The sequence below is a fragment of the Grampus griseus genome (assembly GCF_964374135.1).
Source record: "Grampus griseus genome assembly, chromosome: 2".
Taxonomy (NCBI): Eukaryota; Metazoa; Chordata; class Mammalia; order Artiodactyla; family Delphinidae; genus Grampus; species Grampus griseus.
Window position 1 is genome coordinate 135392807 of NC_139018.1, and position 17714 is coordinate 135410520.

Sequence of the window (17714 nt, forward strand, 5' to 3'; positions counted from 1 at the left end):
CAGAAAACTAGAACTTGATAACCAAAGACAGTCCGTGAGGCGTTTCAGCTCTGCACCCCCTCCTCCCGTGGCCTGGTGAAGGGCCTACTCCTGCAGCAACAGCTGCCCAGTACCAACAGAATGTGGCCCGGAGAGAGAGCTTTTTCCATTGTTCTGTGACACACTCTCTTGCCTCATACATGAAACACTTCATTATTTTTCCTCCAAAAAACAAGATGGTTTTTGACTGTGCTTTCAGTTGCTAACCAGCACTCTAAATGATGCGGGTCACCCCCAGGAAACACTGTCCTCTAGCGCCAGGAACTCTGGCACATCTCGTTGCTGGGGACTTGTGGCTCAGCTCACTGAGGGGTACTGAGATCAGTAGCTGACTGCTGTCACGAGTAGAGCTTGGAGCAAGAGTCCAACCCTTTCATCAAAGTAGAGTACCCTCATTCTGATTTGTCATGTACATTTCATGCAGATTGGAATGATTAGCCAGCCCCACTTACTTCCCTAAGTTAGCATATACTATAATTGGAGGGCTCATCAACTCTAATGACAGTATTTCTCCTTAGTCCTCCCCATATACAATTAATTTTCCCAACTGTATTTTTTTATTCTGCTCTAGAAACATAAATTTTTTGCAGATGTAAAAATTCTGGCTGTTAAACAGAAGGCTAAAACTTGTATCTTGCATGCTGTGCCTTTAAGTCTCAGGGTAACTGGGTAGTTCTCGACTTGCCGCAGACACAAATCTTCATTCCAGATCCCTTAAATACTCTGCATGAGTCATCTTTGGCCATGGTCGTCCTTGCTGAAACTATCATAATTAAAACCTACCCAGTGGTTTTAAAGCCTAAAGTGTGTGGTACACTTAAGATATTTTAACTAATGCTTTATTGTAAGCACACTTAGTGGCTTTGTGACCTTGGGTCCTTGAACTATTAAACAGAGCTAATAATATGATAGGGCTTAAGTTGAATTTATTTAAAATTCACATTAGCGTGTTTCCTGGCTTATGATAAGCATTTGTTATCTTTATGGAATGAGTTCACAGTGTACAGGCAGTGCCAGGGTCCGTTTTTCTCTGACCAGACTCTAAGCAATGGTGAAGAAACTAGAACGTGGTCCCTCATTTTCTTTAAGTGGCTGTGTCTTATGAGTGTGCTTGTCTAGGGACAAAATACTTCCTAAACTCAGCCTTATCTCACTACTTCCCAGCTATTACTTGTGTTCTAGCTTCTACCTTGAAGGAAATTAGCTGCTTCTCCCACAGCCTTTCATAGCTGTTACCATTTGAGCATTTCTGAAAACGTGTGTCCACCGAGCTGTTGTCTGGAATATCCCATCATTGGGTCACTGGCCAGATTAGAAAAACAGACAAACTCAGCATTATTCCCAAACTGGAATCTGTTTCAAAAATTCATTGATGTAGAGGACAATACCACATAAAGGCGACAACTAAAATATTTCTGTGTCATTCTCTGGGGTGGAAAGTAGATGGGCGACAGCTGATTTAGGAACCGTAATGGGCAGGAAAGCTGTCCTAGCCCATGTCTTCGATTTGCTGTCTTGGTGGGGGCAACATGACAGAGGCATCTTGCCAGCTCATCTTTTTAGGGAATCAGAATAGCACTGATGCTGTGTGTATCGTGTGGGAAAATGCCGGGGAGGACTGCCCTCAGAGGAACCGCTCCAGGAAATGTGTTCCCAACATAGGGTTGAGTGGAGACTTACAGCTTGCCAGGAGACTCAGATGGTTTCTCAGTAGAGCTTAAAAACAAACTTTATTTTTGCAGATATGGAATAATTCAGTTATTACAGACAATCCCTTAACAAGACTATATTTTTTAACTTTTCACTGCTTGCACCCAGAAGATGCTTAGAAACAGTAAACTATTTGGTTGTATCCCTGCTAAGCATATTAGTGGTGGTAATATTAAAAAGAGAATGATACCCATTAGACAGTTTAACCTCCTGGGCTTCTTAATGAGATTTCATTTTGCCCTTCATTTTTCAGGGTTTGTTATCACAAAGAACGGTGTTCACAAATGGCACTTGTGCTTGGAATCATTCTCAGACCTTCACTCATGGTGTGTGAATTGACCAAGTTCCTTATGCATGTTTGATGGCAACACTAGCTTGTAATTGTATAGCTTGCATTAGACTACGAAAGCTAAGTGGGTCTTAAGAACTTGAAGTGTGGTACTTACATATATAAAATGCACCAGATCTTCAAAGCTAAATGATCCATGTGACCAAAGATCAGGGTGGGCGTATAGAAAGTTAGGCATCGATGCTAATGAGGATATTTTATCTTTACTTTCTGTGCTTAGTTTCTCTCTCTAACTGGACAGTGGGATGAGACTTTATTGGAATACATTTATTTTCTTAGGGTAGTTCTGTTGGGAGAAGATAACATTTGACAAATTTGTCAGAACAAAAATTAAGTCAGGCAAATAGACTTTTTATATTGGTCTTTTTGATTATATTGCAAGGCTGGAATATATATGTAGTCATTAAAGTTGAGTATGTTATAAAATTGAATCCCTGTGTTAACAGAACATATTCTTTCCATATATGTTGAAGATACTCCTTATTCATACAAGTAGGTTTCTCTTTATGATCCATGATCGTGTGACAAAAGAAGGGGATACTCTTAGATTTGGGGTAATAAGAGAGCTCATTTTCATCTCCTAAATTTACTTTACATTTGGAAATACTTTAGAACACACATTAAAATGATATCTTACTTTTGTACTCGACCGTCGCTGCCTAAAAAGCCAGTGTACATGAATTTGTGCCAGGTGATCTCTGTTACGAGCAGTGGCTGCACCCTGCAGTCTGTCATCACTTAGCATTTATCTGGGGTGTGGAGTGGCTTTTGTGTTGGGTAGGTACAGGGCTTTTTCCTTCATTTTATTTAGGTTATTGAGCTTCTAGAAAGCCTGACAAAAGGAAATTCATTTATTAATTTGTTTATTTATTCAATAAATATTTGAGTACCTACTCTTTGCTAGGCACCAGGCTGGACAGTGAAAGGAGAGGGATGAACTTCCAGACACGGTTCCTTTTCTCACCACACTTAAGCTGATGGACATGAGAACAGTTGAGTGTAACAGAAGATGATACATGCAGCAACTGAAAGAAACGTTGGGTGTTTAGGAGCCTCCGACTTGAGACACCAGAGAAGGCTTACTGGGGAGAAGTGATACCAGAGTCGAGACCAAGAGGAGTCTAGGAATTCGCTGGGTGAACTAGTATGTGGAAAGCTAGACTGAGGAATTTGGGCTTCTTGTCTGAGGGCAATGGAGGGATTTAAGTTGATTAAATTGATTAATTAATTGATTCAAACACTTCAGAGAGACCACACTGAAGAAAGTGTCGGGGAGGAGAGGCTGGTAGATCAGTAGAAGGCTATTGCAAGATTCTGGTGAGAGTAGATGGTGGCCTGAACCAGGCCGTAGAGCACTGGCAGTAGGGGAAAAGTTGATGTTCAGAGAATTCTAGAAGGCAAAATCAGAAGGACTGAGTGATGTGATAAGAGGATTCAAGGATGGTACCCAGGTTTGTGTTCTGGATAATTAGTTAGATGTTAGGTACCACTCACCAAAGGAAGGAATAAAGGAGGAGGAACAGGTCAGGAGGAAGGGGGTAAGTTGATATATGCACTTGTTCAGTTTGAGCTGCTGTGGGATATCCACCCCACAGGTGGGCAGTGAGATGAATGAGGCTTGAATTCAAAGGAGAGACCTGGCTTGAAAATAGAAAGTTGTGGAGTCACCACTATATCACATGCAGATTGTACTCGAAGGGGAGACAGTGAATGAGGGGGTTTGGGGTGAGGGGGAAGAGAGCCAAGTACGGGATCCTGAGGGACACTCCAGGCGTTTCCTTACTTTGAAGGAAAAAAAACTCCAGCTGTAAATGATGACTGTGAAAAGTAATATACTTCATGTTTTCATAATCTAACAAGTACGTATTTGTTGGAAGAGTTTTCTTAAGCTGCTTTAGAATTCTGCCATATTCAGAAATAAAGATGAAAATGTGAGTACATTACGTTGTCCACCTAGACGCCTCTCCTGGAATCATCCAGGCCAGTGACATTATTCTCGGCACTGTGGGTCTGAGGTGCCTTTCACTCTGTTCTGGTATGATCTGCGTGCTCTAACATCTTCTGTCCACCCACTCCTCAGCCCAGCAGCAGATGCAGCCAACAAGGCGGATCTCCTTCTCCGTCAGCATCTCTCCGCTCCTCCTTAAGTCTAAAACTCTCTTTTCTCTTGGCTCTTCTTATTCCAGTTGTGAGGAGGAAGAGTTGCATAGTAAGTAAGCAACTTTGGGGTCCAATGGCTGTTCTCCAGTGTCTGACCAGTGCTGAAAATGCTGTAGGCTTGGTACTAAGAAATTTGGGGACTTTTCTCCCCTTGCATGTCATCATTTCTAAGTCATTCGTCTTCATGCTTTGCTTTGAAAATTAATTTGGATAAAACAACAAAGTTTTTGTCGTCTCTACACTACCAGTGCTGACAGATCTAGTGACCTGATTCCAGGTCCTGAGACACCCTCTCAGAACAGAGATACCTTCAAAGGCATAAGGGCTTCCCATCCTACCTTGTACCTTTTGTAATGCTGAGTAGTAATTTCACAAAACTTTCCATTTGATCATGTAAATTTCATTTTCATTATTTTGCTTTTTTTGTCTCATGGGACAGATACCTAGATGTCCACTTGTGATACTTAAAAACTAATGTTAAACTTTTTTCTTCTCACCTTTCAGACCATTTCTTTTTCTTTTTTTTTTTTTTTTTTAATCTTTGTCAGTTTTTTGTTTGTTTTTGGAGTTTTCTTGGCCATGCTGCACGGCTTGTGGGATCTCAGTTCCCCAACCAGGGATTTAACCCGGCCATGGCAGTGAAAGCCTGGAATCCTAACCACTGGGCCACCAGGGAACTCCCCCAGACCATTTATTTAAGAATACCTTTTCTTTGAGATTAAACCACATGGATTATTGGGTGGAAGTTAGATATTTGTTTCCCTACCTTTTCTCCTTTTGAACTTTTATTTTTCAATCCTCTTACTACACTGTAGGTTTCAGATTATTATATTGTTACTTGATAATAACCTAGTTTAAAAACTTTATAAGGTATCAGTTTTAGTAAGTTTGGAGAGGAAATGAGTCCCCCCACCCCCATGAAAATCACTGTTCTCAATTGTGCAGGATTTCTAGATGATTCCAGGATTGCTATTTTTAATGGAAAAACTACTTCTAATATAAAGTTAAATAATAAATTATTTTCATTTCATATAACTCATATGAGTCTCAGGCAATTACAATATCCATATGATTAAGCATCCTAATTCCCTACCACTTGCTGATCCTAAGTTTTAGCAATATTTAAATAATTATTTAATATTTAAATATTAATATTTAAGCAATATCAAGCTCAGGGTGACAATTTTGCATTGTTCTTAAAGGAAAGTGACTTATGCACAAATGAAGGTCTTATATGTTCAATATTTTCTCACAATTAAAAGGCATTTGGTTTAGGCACACAAGATATTCAGTCTATACCAGTTGTCATAGGAGGGAAGTTGTGAAAATCCGTCTGCAACTTTGAGTGTTCAGAAATTCTCAAAGCTGTTTCATCTCAAAGTATTTGTAATATGCTGGGAAATAGGTCAGCACGGCAAAAAAAAAAAAAACTAAGGTCCCAGTAGTATTTCTTCTACCACTAGTAAAATTATGACTGGTTATTCAGTAAATCAGCACTGGTTACTCAGTTAGTCCAACCTGATGTAATCATAAAAGTATAGAAGCTTGAAGAAACCTTTGAATCAAATATCCAGCATTCCTCAGAATGTGTTCCTTAAACTCAAAAATACAGTGAGAATTATGGGGAAGGGGGAAAAGGAAGAAAAAGAAAGGGCTGGTTCTTGGCCATATAAATTTAGGAAACTGTTCTAAGCAGGTTTCAAAGGCTAATGTGTATATTGTGAATTTCCAAGGCAGCATTCAGTATGCGGTGTTTCCCAGACTTACTAACCTAGGTAACTACAGTATGTTCATGATGATGTGTAACATCTCATGAGACGAGTGTTCCAAGGAACATACTTTAAAAAATATTGACTGTGTCCATCCAGTAGTTCCAGTCCTGGAATGTTGTTATATTAGGTCTGCAGGTTATTTCATGCCTTTTAAAAAAAAAAGGTCTAGTTGAAATATGCTATTTACGTGCAACAGTACTTCATAGGCTAACTTCAGTGACAGATTTCTACAATCATATCATGGAAGTAACATTGGTTATATCATATTCTTAGATGCCCTGAAAAGTTGATGACACTTTAGGAATTTCAGGGGCATTGATTTTAGAAACATTGGTGGATTAATCACTGTTTTCAGAACCACATCTCAGAGGTCATAGTAAATGAATTAAAATACCTTTCAGCAGCCAAAAAGTTGGAAATCCTTATAGGAGTCATAGATTCTCCCAGTATTCAAATCACGTATTTGTTTTTAGTTTATTTGACAGAGACCTTCTGGGAGCTTATTCTTGGCCATGCTCTCTGCTGGTTGGTGTTTTTCTTTATGGGTTTTATTTTTACTTTGTTCATATCACTAGGGTGGTAACTTACTAGGTAATTGATAAAGTGTACAACAGAATCCTGGCAGCCTGAGAGAATTTAATGCTGTTTATATCATTCAGGGCTCCTTGAGTGGAAAAATTTTTAAAGCCCCCAAATCTAAACCATACTCTTGATTTTTGTTTAAGTAAATTAAGGCATTCTGATGTTAAAATGCTGATGGTTTCACACCTAGATCATGCAGGGCTGGAAGATAGATCCCGGATCTTACTCTTCATCTTTCTCTTTCTTCTGGCTACTGTTACCTTGCATTATAACTGAAATAGAAGAAGAACCCCAAATACGTAAAAGGAAAAACTATAGAAGGCAATCTTTTGAAGACTTAGAATTCATTTTTAAGTTTCTCATGCATTATTGCCACCTGTTGGCTGTATGTTAGTAATAACTTCAACTTTGCATTTCTATTCAGAATCTGGAACAATTTGGAGTTTTTAAGAGTTCCAAATGCTGGTAATCTGGTAGTGGAACATTTTCAAATCTCTATCAAATTAAAGTTTTACTCAGAGTAACCTCAAGGAGAAAGGGTGTGCTTTGTCCACATTATAACAGTAGTTATACAGAGCAACCTTTGTCTACCTGGAATCATACACCGAAAGTGTTTCTATACCTGATCTCCTAAAACCTTGGAAACCATTAATCATTGTGTGATTGCGGCCTTTCTCTCATCTAAGTCCTAAAGTAGCTCAACCTTGATTAACATGTCGTAGGTAAAATAGTGGTATTGTTCCTTCTGTATTTGTTCTACTTATTATCCTATCTGACTTAGCCTTAGATTTAATGACCCATTTTAGTTTACGGTCTGATAGTTGTGGAAGGAGGAAAAATGTATCTGGCCTACTCATTTGATCAGTATCAACCTGGAAAGAACCTTAGCATCTGTTTTATCTTCTTTATTTCATAGATGAAGAAATGAAATCCAGAGATCTCACCCCAAATTAGTGGCAGGGCCTAGACCTTATAGGCTAGCTCTGATGCTCTTTCCTGTTCACTAATCCATTTCTAGGAATGCTTAAGAAAATATCAGACCTATATTAGCTAGATTTTTAGCATAGAAATACATGACAGCAAAATTAACAGCATACAGGATGACATTTAATTTCCTTTTGTATATTTCTCCCCTGACATCATCTCAGAAAGATGGCCTATGGACTCTGTACCTTCACGAGAACAGGAATTAAACGTGCATTTGAGCTTTTTTTTTTTTTTTTTTTAAGTTGATTTGGGGTTTGTTTGGTTACTTGAATCCTGGATTAAAATTTTTTTCCACATGGGAAATTCACTCCCCACTGCTGCCAATTTTCCAGTTCTGATTTGAGGGTTTCATTTTTAATTTTCCCTCTTCCAAACCCTCATGAGGAGAAGGCATCCCACACTGGCTTTCAAAGGCTATTTTTGCTTTATCTGTGTCAGTCGTAAAAACGTTAAACATTTTATCTGTTATCCAGGTAAAATCCTTTTGTTCTAACTTTTATTCTACCGTTCTTGTTTTCTAGATTCACGGCCCTTCCACAGCACCAATGCTAATCTGACTGAGAGGTACTATATATTTATTTTGTTACTCCTTTTCCCAAGATGAAATAAAGGAAATCCGAAATGTCTTACGGTATTTAGGCAAACTAAGTTAATTGAGCTCATTGGAATCTTACTTCCTTGACTGATAAATTTGGAATAATGGTCAGAAATGTTTTTTTAATGAAAGCTATATCCTTTTTAATTAATGTCTTGAATAGTTTTCCACCTTTATTCTTTACACCATCTGAATAATAAAGATTATTGTTTGCATTTATTCACATAAGGATACACTTATATTTACCTTTATGAACTTTGTACTCTTTGCTTATGGGAATTTATAATTCCTAAGTCTTAAGAACATTTTGTTTCATAATTTGTGTGTGTGTGTTTGTGTTAATGCAGTATTGCTGCCTTCTTAGCCATTTTAAGCTTTAAAGCTATTTTCTTTTGTATACATTGATATGGTACACACCTCTGTCCAAATAAGTGAATTGGTTCTTTACTTGACAGCAGGCAAAAGATTGCTATTTTGACTCATTGTTTATTTTTGTATTCCTCTTTTCAAGCTTTTGAGATTAAATATTCTAATTTAAGCATAAATGGGGTTCTGACTGTTACCCCACAGTGTTTTTTAAGTCGCCTTCCTTTTCACAAAGGCGTCAGCTGTGACTCAGTGATCCAGAACTCTCTCAATATGAGTGCTCTTCTTTGCACTTCTGTCATAGTTTACCTATTCTTCGTTCTTTCTAGAGTGGTGATTTTCACACCATTTCCCCTTTATCTTAGTAACAGACTGCTTTATATTGTAAACAATATTTTATATATAAATAGACTTTAGCTACTGACTAGGACCCTTGTGGTTCTGCCTGTCTGCCCTCTCACAGAGGCCCTTGAGGCAAACACTACTTTCTATGGAAAACTTCTAATATAACTGTTCAAGAACACCTAGGAAAAGTAGTTTGAATATTTCTATATAATAGATTATGTATACAACTGTACATAATTGTATATGTATACAAATTATTATGTGTACAAGGGCCCAACATTCTTTGAGGAAATCAACCTTTGTGAATTTCCTAGGGTCCAGACATGCCCATCATGGATGAACTTAGAATACAGGTGTCCTAAACAAGTAGGTCAGTGCATCTGGATCTCTGTGAAACTCCTAGAATGGATCTTTCTACACTAGGTGTCAGTTTTGCCTACCGTTTTGCCTGCCTAAAATTGTGCATAGCTGAATTCATATATTGATTGTCCAGTGTGCCAGAGGACTGAAAAAGAGGTGTGATCTCTGCTGTTAGGGAACTTGGATATCCATTCAGTCATAAAAATTCCTTGGTTTGCATCACATATATGGGTTTCTTTTCAAACACGTATTTAATGCAAAGAAGTTTATAAATGGGTGCTTAGATTTTAAAATTTCAGATAAAATAATTAATGAATAATTGATCTTTAGACTCTATCATCAGATCACAAAAGCCCATTAGTAAAACACTAATAAGTGATATAAGAAAACTTAGCCAAGCTTTGACATTAGAACATGGGCATTCTGGCGTGCTCTGTTCTCAGATAGATATTATTATATAAAACCATTCAGCAGCCTCTGTCCACCTCTTATTCCTTTTCCCATTTTCATGTGAGTATATAAGTTGGCTGTGACTTGTAGCTAAAATTAATACATGACGATGGTTACAAAGAATTATATGTAGAGCGTTGTAATTTTTAAAACTCAACTTCTGTAATCTTTTTAAAAACTCTTATTTTTTCTCTTTAGTATAACAGAAGAGAACTTTAATTTCCTGCCACAAAGCCCCTCCAAGAAAGACTTTGAAGGGAAGAGTGGAACAAAAGTCAGTCGTACGTTCAGCTACATCAAGAATAAAATGTCCAGCAGTAAGAAGAGCAGGGTAAGTACTCTCGTGGGCGCTTCTGTGTGGCCACCTCAGCAGGCCCTCAGTAGGCTCCAGGCACAACCTGCACACACCAGGAAACTAATTAAATGATGGGGACAGGTGGAAATAAGTTCAGAGATGCTGGCTCAAATAGCCTAATATTTGAAGAAGACTAACAGCAAGGAAAATAACAATAAGAGGTGATACCACCAATTGAGTTTTACTATAGGCTAAGAACTTTCCATATAGAATCTCATTTAATCCTTTCTGCAACTGTGTATGGTAGATATTATCTCCCTTTTCTAGGAGTAAGGTACCTTATCTGGGAAAAATAAGGAAATAAAAATTACCTGTAATAATTCCACGTAGAGATAACTATTCTTCTAATATTTTTTTCATGTATTTTTAGAAAGAAAGGGGTAATAAAAGGCATTAACTTTCTTATACCAATTCCTGGTGCTAAACCAAAAGATTCCATTTCAAATTAGTGGGGAAAAACTTTCTGCCTCGCACTCCCCTACACTCTATTCACCCACCCAAACTCCAGCAAAGTAAGAAGAAAAAAAAAAGGGAAATCAGTTACGGAATTCTTGCACAGGAATCACTATATATGTGTGTGTGTGTTAGACACATATACACAGGTACGTACGTACTTAGAAGTATGGGAATAAACAAGCACTGGACGCCAAGGGTATCGTTGTAAAAGTGCACGCACCACGCCACCCACACCCCCGCCGCCAGCACAAACGCAGACAAGCTTCTTAGGTAAGTGGGCTGGTAGAAATAGAGCCAATGTACTTTACTGAGTTTTGTAAATAAGATCTCTTTCTTTTAGCAGATACTAGATTTGGTCATCACTCAGATAAATTTTTCCACAAAACCTGCCACCAGAATTGTGTTTTCTCTTCATTTCTCCTGCCCAAATGAAGAATGGACAGAAAATGGGCAAACTGGAAAAGATGCAAAGAGTCTAGCAAATCGTGAACTATTATTTTACAAATAAATAGTGTAAAATGTAGAAATGATACTTAATTTTGGAATAATAAATTCATAATTTTCTAGGGGAAAAAAGAGTCTTGCAAATCGTTTCTAGAATAGTCACATATTTAAGCGTTAACTTTATGCTTAGCCTTGTTTTTTGGGGGGGTTTTTGTTTTTTTTTGTTTTTTTTTTTTTGTGGTACGTGGGCCTCTCACTGTTGTGGCCTCTCCCACTGCGGAGCACAGGCTCCGGACGTGCAGGCTCAGCGGCCATGGCTCATGGGCCCAGCCGCTCCGCGGCATGGGGGATCTTCCCGGACCGGGGCACGAACCTGCGTCCCCTGCATCAGCAGGCGGACTCTCAACCACTGCGCCACCAGGGAAACCCAGCCTTGTTTTATAATTCAAAAAAATTAAGGTTAAAGAGGGCAGAATGCTTATCATTATCCTACATATGGCAGCAAGGCTTAAAATAGAACCATATCTATCTTACTTATCACTGCTCGCTTGGACACTGGTTGGCATCAACAAAAGAAAATCTCCTTGAAAGTTCAGTATAATTTGGCCAAATATTATTGAGTGGCTTCTGTAATCAGCATTCTGCTAGGTACTAACAAGCACCCAGAAGAACCAAAGCCACATAGTCTTTACCTTGAAAATTTTTATGATCTGTTTGGATGATTTCAGATGTTTCTGTTGTTTTTTATCTTGTTTTTAAAATGTGGACTCTTTTCTTCAAACAAACTTTTTAATTGGAAGACCAGTATAAAGTGGAGATCCCCCTTTCCATCCACCCCCTAGTACCACTGACTTAAGGGCAGAGCAGTGAATACACCACTGATCGCATTGACGAGGTAATACAAACAGACAAGAATGAAATGATGTAAGACTGAATTTAGAAACTGGGACCTGACCTTTAAAAAAGTCTCGCACCAGCCTCCTTATTTTACAGACTGAAGCGCAGAGAAGTATGCTTCAGGTAACAGACTAGATCATATCTTGTGATCTGACTTCTAGCAAGTAGAACTCTTCATTTCATGTTCACTCTTCAACAAGAGTGAACTGTTACTGCACGGTATCTTTTTCCTTTAACTTTTTTCATAACCTCAAAGGACTGGAGTTTGCTAGTAGGGGGATGAAGAGAAGGGGCAGGAGAAAAGAAGGCAATTTGTGTACAAGTGCAGCCTGTCGTCAGTGGCAAGATGGCATCAGTTGACCTGTCACCTCCCATCTTCTCCTTTGTCAAAGTGACAGCACTCTTTTGCAATGAGGCTGCTTCCTCTTTCAGGCTCTTGGCTTCAAGGTTTGATCTCTGGGGGCTTGTGCTATCTCTAGTGATGGAAATTCACAAAAAGTTACAAATCTGTAACCCTGGATTGCAATTCTTTTCACATTATCAGGGGTTTAGGTGCCCCAGTAGCCAAGTATATTAAGAAGCTTAAGAGTCACCTTTGATCATTGTTACTAGCTCACTTTAAATAAGGTTGTTTTATCCCCCCATAGGACAGCTCAGCTTTTGTCAATGTACCAAAGATAGTAAGAAATAGGGGAAATGGTGAAGTAATATATGTTATGTTAAAATTAAATACCTTCTCTTTATTTGCCATTGTACCCACAGGAGAGCTTTACCATTCAGAAGTATTTTATTCTCTAAAGGATAACACAAAAATAAGTGAATAATTCCTTGGTGTGATGATGCTAGCTCTACTCTTTTCCTTAACTGTTGAATAATGTTAGTTCTCCATAATGCTTAAAAAATTGAAGATGCTACTATAAATGTTAGCACTGGTTTTTATGTTAATTAGTATAAGCACTCTATAGTATATATAATATACTATGTATAACATAGTATACACTATATATATTATACATATATTCTCATACCTGTAGCCAGTATATGAGAAATTTGGGGGAAATTGAGTACTCATCCTTTATATGTCCTTTTAAGAATTCTCATTAACTGGCATGAGTTATTAGGTAAATATTTGAATCTTTTTTTGAAAGAGGGAGAACCTAAACAGGAAGTATAACAGGAAGACTGGCAGTTTCTGCTTTTGTCTTTTAGTATCTTTAAGAAGTAGTACTGTTTCCTGCTAAGTAAGTTTACTTGCTGCAGAGTATTTAAACACTAATATGCATAATGTCCGCATTCACAGAGGGAGTGGGGTGACCCTCTTTAAACCATCCTGTCACACTGATTTTCTTTTTTCTAAGCTTTCCTCTTTGCAAACAACAGGGAGACAGTTAAGGATGTTTGAGACAAATTCTTAATCTGACTTGAAGCAGGCATTTTCGGATGTAAGGATCAGACTCCTGCACAGCTGTTAATGTACTCCATGACTTTGTAACAAGACATTCAGCTTCAACTCCCAGTTCCTGTGGTGTGTCTAAAAAAGAACTAAACCCCTCCGCCTTTCAAAGGTGCCGACTAGGGTAGAGTTGTGTTTGCAAAGGCTTAAATCAGCATTAGATACCATTCTCTCTCTCGTTCCTTCTTTGATTAAAGACCTGCAGTGTGACAGTTGCTTAATCACAGCATGCTCCACAGTTTTCCAGAAAGTTCTCTGATTTTTTTTTATTATAATTACTTGTCTCAAGTGGTAGGTTTAGAAAAACGAAAATATCACTTTCCCTCATAGTATCCTAGTATAGTTGTTACCTGCAGTTTTCTCTTTAAATATTGTTAGTTTCTATTTCCCCAGCACACAGGTTTAAAAAGCATTTTGGCAGGTGTTAAGGAAAAGTCAGACTTCAGGAAACTACCAATCACCGCCTTACCCACAGGCACGACTTCACTAAAAAAAGTTTTCTTTGTAAATGTATTGCTTTTTATAAAATGAGCACATCTAATTAAATAGATGTGTTCTTTAACTTCTGGTGTTAAAAAATCGGCCTCAATCTTGCCAGAGTTCCGATCTTGCAACTTAAGTACTGTCCACACACACTGTGTTAGGGGGAATTTGTTCTCGTTCGTGTCCGGTGTTCTTTGTAACTAGGGTGGTTGGCTGTACTGGCAGCGTGCAAATAGTTAAGCTTGTCTTAAGGAAACAAACAGCCTCAGCCCTCCCTCCTTCCCTTTCTCAACCAGTCCGTGGCTTCCTCTTACCGTTTCTCTAATGGTTGCTCTGATGGCAGCTCGAAGCTGCTGGGCTGTGCCCCGCCGGCATGAGCCCCTCCTTCTGTGAGAACACATTTCCTGGCATGGGGATCGAATCATGTCGGTAAAATGGGGTCGGTTTCATGAAGCACCCCTTATAACAGTGAGATTCATAGGACTAAAACATGGGGAGGTAAGCACCTGACTTCTTTAAAGCACTAACCTAATAAATACAGAAAGAGACAGTGGAGTTTATTGTTTTGTGTTGTTTTTATCCCTGGAGGAGCTAGTTTGGATTGTTGCAAAGGATGAGGAAATAATTTATTATCTATTCTGATTTGAAGAGCATTGCAAGGCTTGAGAGAGTTGCCATAGAAGATTTTGTTTTTCTTTTTTTTTTTTAAGGGTAGAAATGAGGTTTTTTTTCTTTAAATTTATTTATTTTTTGGCTGCGTTGGGTCTTTGTTGCTGCACGCGGGCTTTCTCTAGTTGCGGCAAACGGGGACTATTCATTGCGGTGCGCGGGCTTCTCATTGCAGTGGCTTCTCTTGTTGCGGAGCACGGGCTCTAGGTGCGTGGGCTTCAGTAGTTGCAGCACGTGGGCTCAGTAGTTGTGGCTCATGGGCTCTAGAGCGCAGGCTCAGTAGTTGTGGTGCATGGGCTTTGTTGCTCCACGGCATGTGGGATCTTCCCGGACCAAGGCTCAAACCCGCGTCCTCTGTATTGGCAGGTGGATTCTTAACCACTGCGCCACCAGGGAAGTCCCCATAGAAGATTTTCTTAACTCTTACAGCATGCTTTTTTTTAAGCTTTCTTGAGCAAAATGTCAGGTGCTTTTCAGTTTAACATTTAATGTATGAAGAAGCCTTTAGCAAAATTTAGTTAGAAGAAAGAAATTATTAGAAAAACTCAATTTTTATTATTTTCATTAGTTTTGCATACTTTAGCAGTTACGAATTTTCACTCAGAGCAGTTTCCTGTTTTGTAAAGTGAAGTAGTTTGTTTTTCTCCCTTCCTCTCCATTATTTTTTATGGTTCTAAAGTGTAGCAATTTGGCTCTTAGAGTTTTATGATATTCATTCTGTTAACAAAGGAGTTTACATGAATCATAGACTTAGCAAATATTCACCATTTCAGTATAGCAGATGGGTTCTGAATAGGAAGTCAGAAGACCTGGGTTCTGATTTTAACTGCAGATCATTTGCTGTGTGACCTTCTGTGAGTCAACAGACCTCTCCAGCCCTTTGCAGTAGAGCGTAGTGAATGAGAGCTGAGCTTTAGAGTTGGCAGATCTGGAACTTAATTCCAGCTTGGGCAGTTACTCGTGTGCGACCTCCAGTACAGTATGAGACATCTCTAAGCCTCAGTCTCCTCAAATGTGAAATGGAGATCATAGCTGGTACTTAGTTCATTGGGTTGTACCCAATGTATGAGAAAATTCATGTCAATTGTATACTACAGTGCTTGGCACACAGTAACTGTTCAAACTTTTAGCTGCTATTTATTATCTTGCTCTTTTCAGTTAGAACATGGGAAGCATAATGCCCACCCTACTCACCTCAGAATTATTGAATCAGATGAAATAATGTATGTAGAAGGCATTGATTTAAAATGTAAGGCATTTGGTAGTTGTCAGGATCACTGACTCTGGGGTACCTATTTTCCAGGAATTTTTTTAGATTACAATAGTAGTAGTGTATGCCCTGGAAAATGGGTACCCCAGGGCTAGTGGTGATGACAGCTAATAAATGCATTCTACCTACCTCTGTGAATTGTAGTTCATGGTCCAGTTAGTTTGAAAGAGAATTATTCATTTGGTATTGGTTAACCAGCCGAGCGTGTGCCTAACCGTGTTTGTGAAGGACCTCTTGTGGAGAGCATATAGTTAGACCCCACAGCCCTCGTCTCTTGACAGTAGTGTGTACCTGAAATGTCCCTGGCTGCTTTGGGTATTTTATTAAGGATCTAGCACTCATTAGTATTTCTTTAAATTTTTAGGGTTTAAATCCCTCCTCCCCCAATTTGAAAATTGGGCCAAAGTTAATATCTGTGAACCTTGAAATTCTAATTAGTAAGAATAGAAAATGTATATGTGGGGGGATAGTTAATATTTCTGGCTAGAGTAAGGGAGGAAACATCAGAGATGTGCCCTCACGTGGGGATATGTGATGGCTGGGAGGCAGTCAGAGGGGACCCTCGAGTCATTTTTGATGCTGCCCAATCATCTTTCCTCTCCCTCAGGCTGGTCCCAGAACTGTCACCATCCTTTCTTCTGCTTCCTGCTTGCAGCTGGCCCTGAGCTCATTGCCAGCTTCCCCCATGGGCCGAGCTGTGGCTCACTGAGGAGGATTCACGGCCACTGCAGACTCCTCCTCCAGCACCAGAAGCCTCTTTCTCTCTGGTGCTGGTCATTGGGCAATGAATGTGTCTGTTGGCATAAATAACCAGTGAATAAGCCACTGACAGAACTGTTTAGCCTTCCCAGTCCTCTTAAGGTTTTTCTAATGTAGCTCAAATGCCCACAGGTTAATAAAAAAAAATTTTGTCCAGGACAGTGTTCCGAATTTTCATCCAAAACATTCACCAGCCACTGTTGACCACATGCCAGCTGGGTACCCTTCCAGAAGGGAAGGCCTTCAGTTAACTGTCGATTGTTTTCTTTGGCAGGAAAAGGAAAAGGAGAAAGATAAAATTAAGGAGAAGGAGAAAGATGCCAAAGAGAAGGAGAAGGACAAGAAGACTCTGAACGGGCACACTTTCAGTTCCATCCCTATTGTGGGTCCCATCAGCTGTAGCCAGTGCACGAAGCCTTTCACCAACAAAGACGCCTATACTTGTGCAAGTAAGAGACATGCTTCTTCCTGTGTGACGGAACGCTCTTGGCTCAGAAAAACTCATTTCTAGTTTCCTGTCCTTCCCACCCCTAATCTGTTCCTCGTTTATGTGGAGAAGTAGCCCTTTTTCTATCTCTCTTTAAATAGCATTGAAGAAATTAATTCTAGATATATAACATACAGCCTATAATTTTTTCAGACAGCCCAATTTTAAATATCCTGTCCTTTTGTCCCTAAGCCACTACCTTATTCCAGAAGTCCATGTCAGCATGAAAACAGTCTCATAACCTCAAACCCTCAAGCTACCCAGCAGTCCCTTGTCAGGTCGTATATGCTCATATTTTACTCTAGTACTTTGGTGTATGCTTCAGCCATTGACCAGCGTCAAGTCACGGAAACTGCCAAGGGAGAGGGAGAGTACCTTCGCGTGCAGAGACGTTCTGTATTGACCTCTTGCTGACCTGCTTACTACCACCTTAAAGCCAAGTCTGTTAACTGAACATGGTTCCTGGTTTTGACGATATGCTCTGAGACAGAGGATGGCTAACTTTTTCTGTCTAGATAGCAGACTTCTTAGACTTCATGGGCAATACAGTCTCTGCCACACTACTGAACTCCGCTGCTGTAGTGCAAAAGCAGCCATAGATAATACATAAGCCAATGAGCATGGCTGTGTTCCAGTAAAACTTCATTTATGGGCAGTGAAATTTGAATTTCATGTAATTTTCATGTGTCATGGAATATTAGTCTTTTCTATTTTTTCAACCATTTA

At 39.2% G+C, this 17714-nt stretch overlaps 1 protein-coding gene across 8 annotated transcripts in view; it reads left to right on the forward strand.

Moving 5' to 3' along the window:
* The window catches only part of AKAP13 (A-kinase anchoring protein 13), a gene marked incomplete at its 5' end in the record, with an annotated part of 342651 nt that overhangs the window by 275301 nt on the left and 49636 nt on the right, over positions 1-17714 (forward strand). For 5 of the 8 annotated variants that reach the window (XM_082649215.1, XM_082649216.1, XM_082649217.1 and 2 more), the window contains 4 exons: positions 4179-4307; positions 8121-8163; positions 9914-10046; positions 16776-16950. In XM_082649215.1, coding sequence (XP_082505341.1) covers positions 4179-4307; positions 8121-8163; positions 9914-10046; positions 16776-16950 — 480 coding nt within the window. The remainder of the gene's footprint in view (positions 1-4178; positions 4308-8120; positions 8164-9913; positions 10047-16775; positions 16951-17714) is intronic. The other 3 variants (XM_082649219.1, XM_082649220.1, XM_082649222.1) reach the window with 1 other exon arrangement.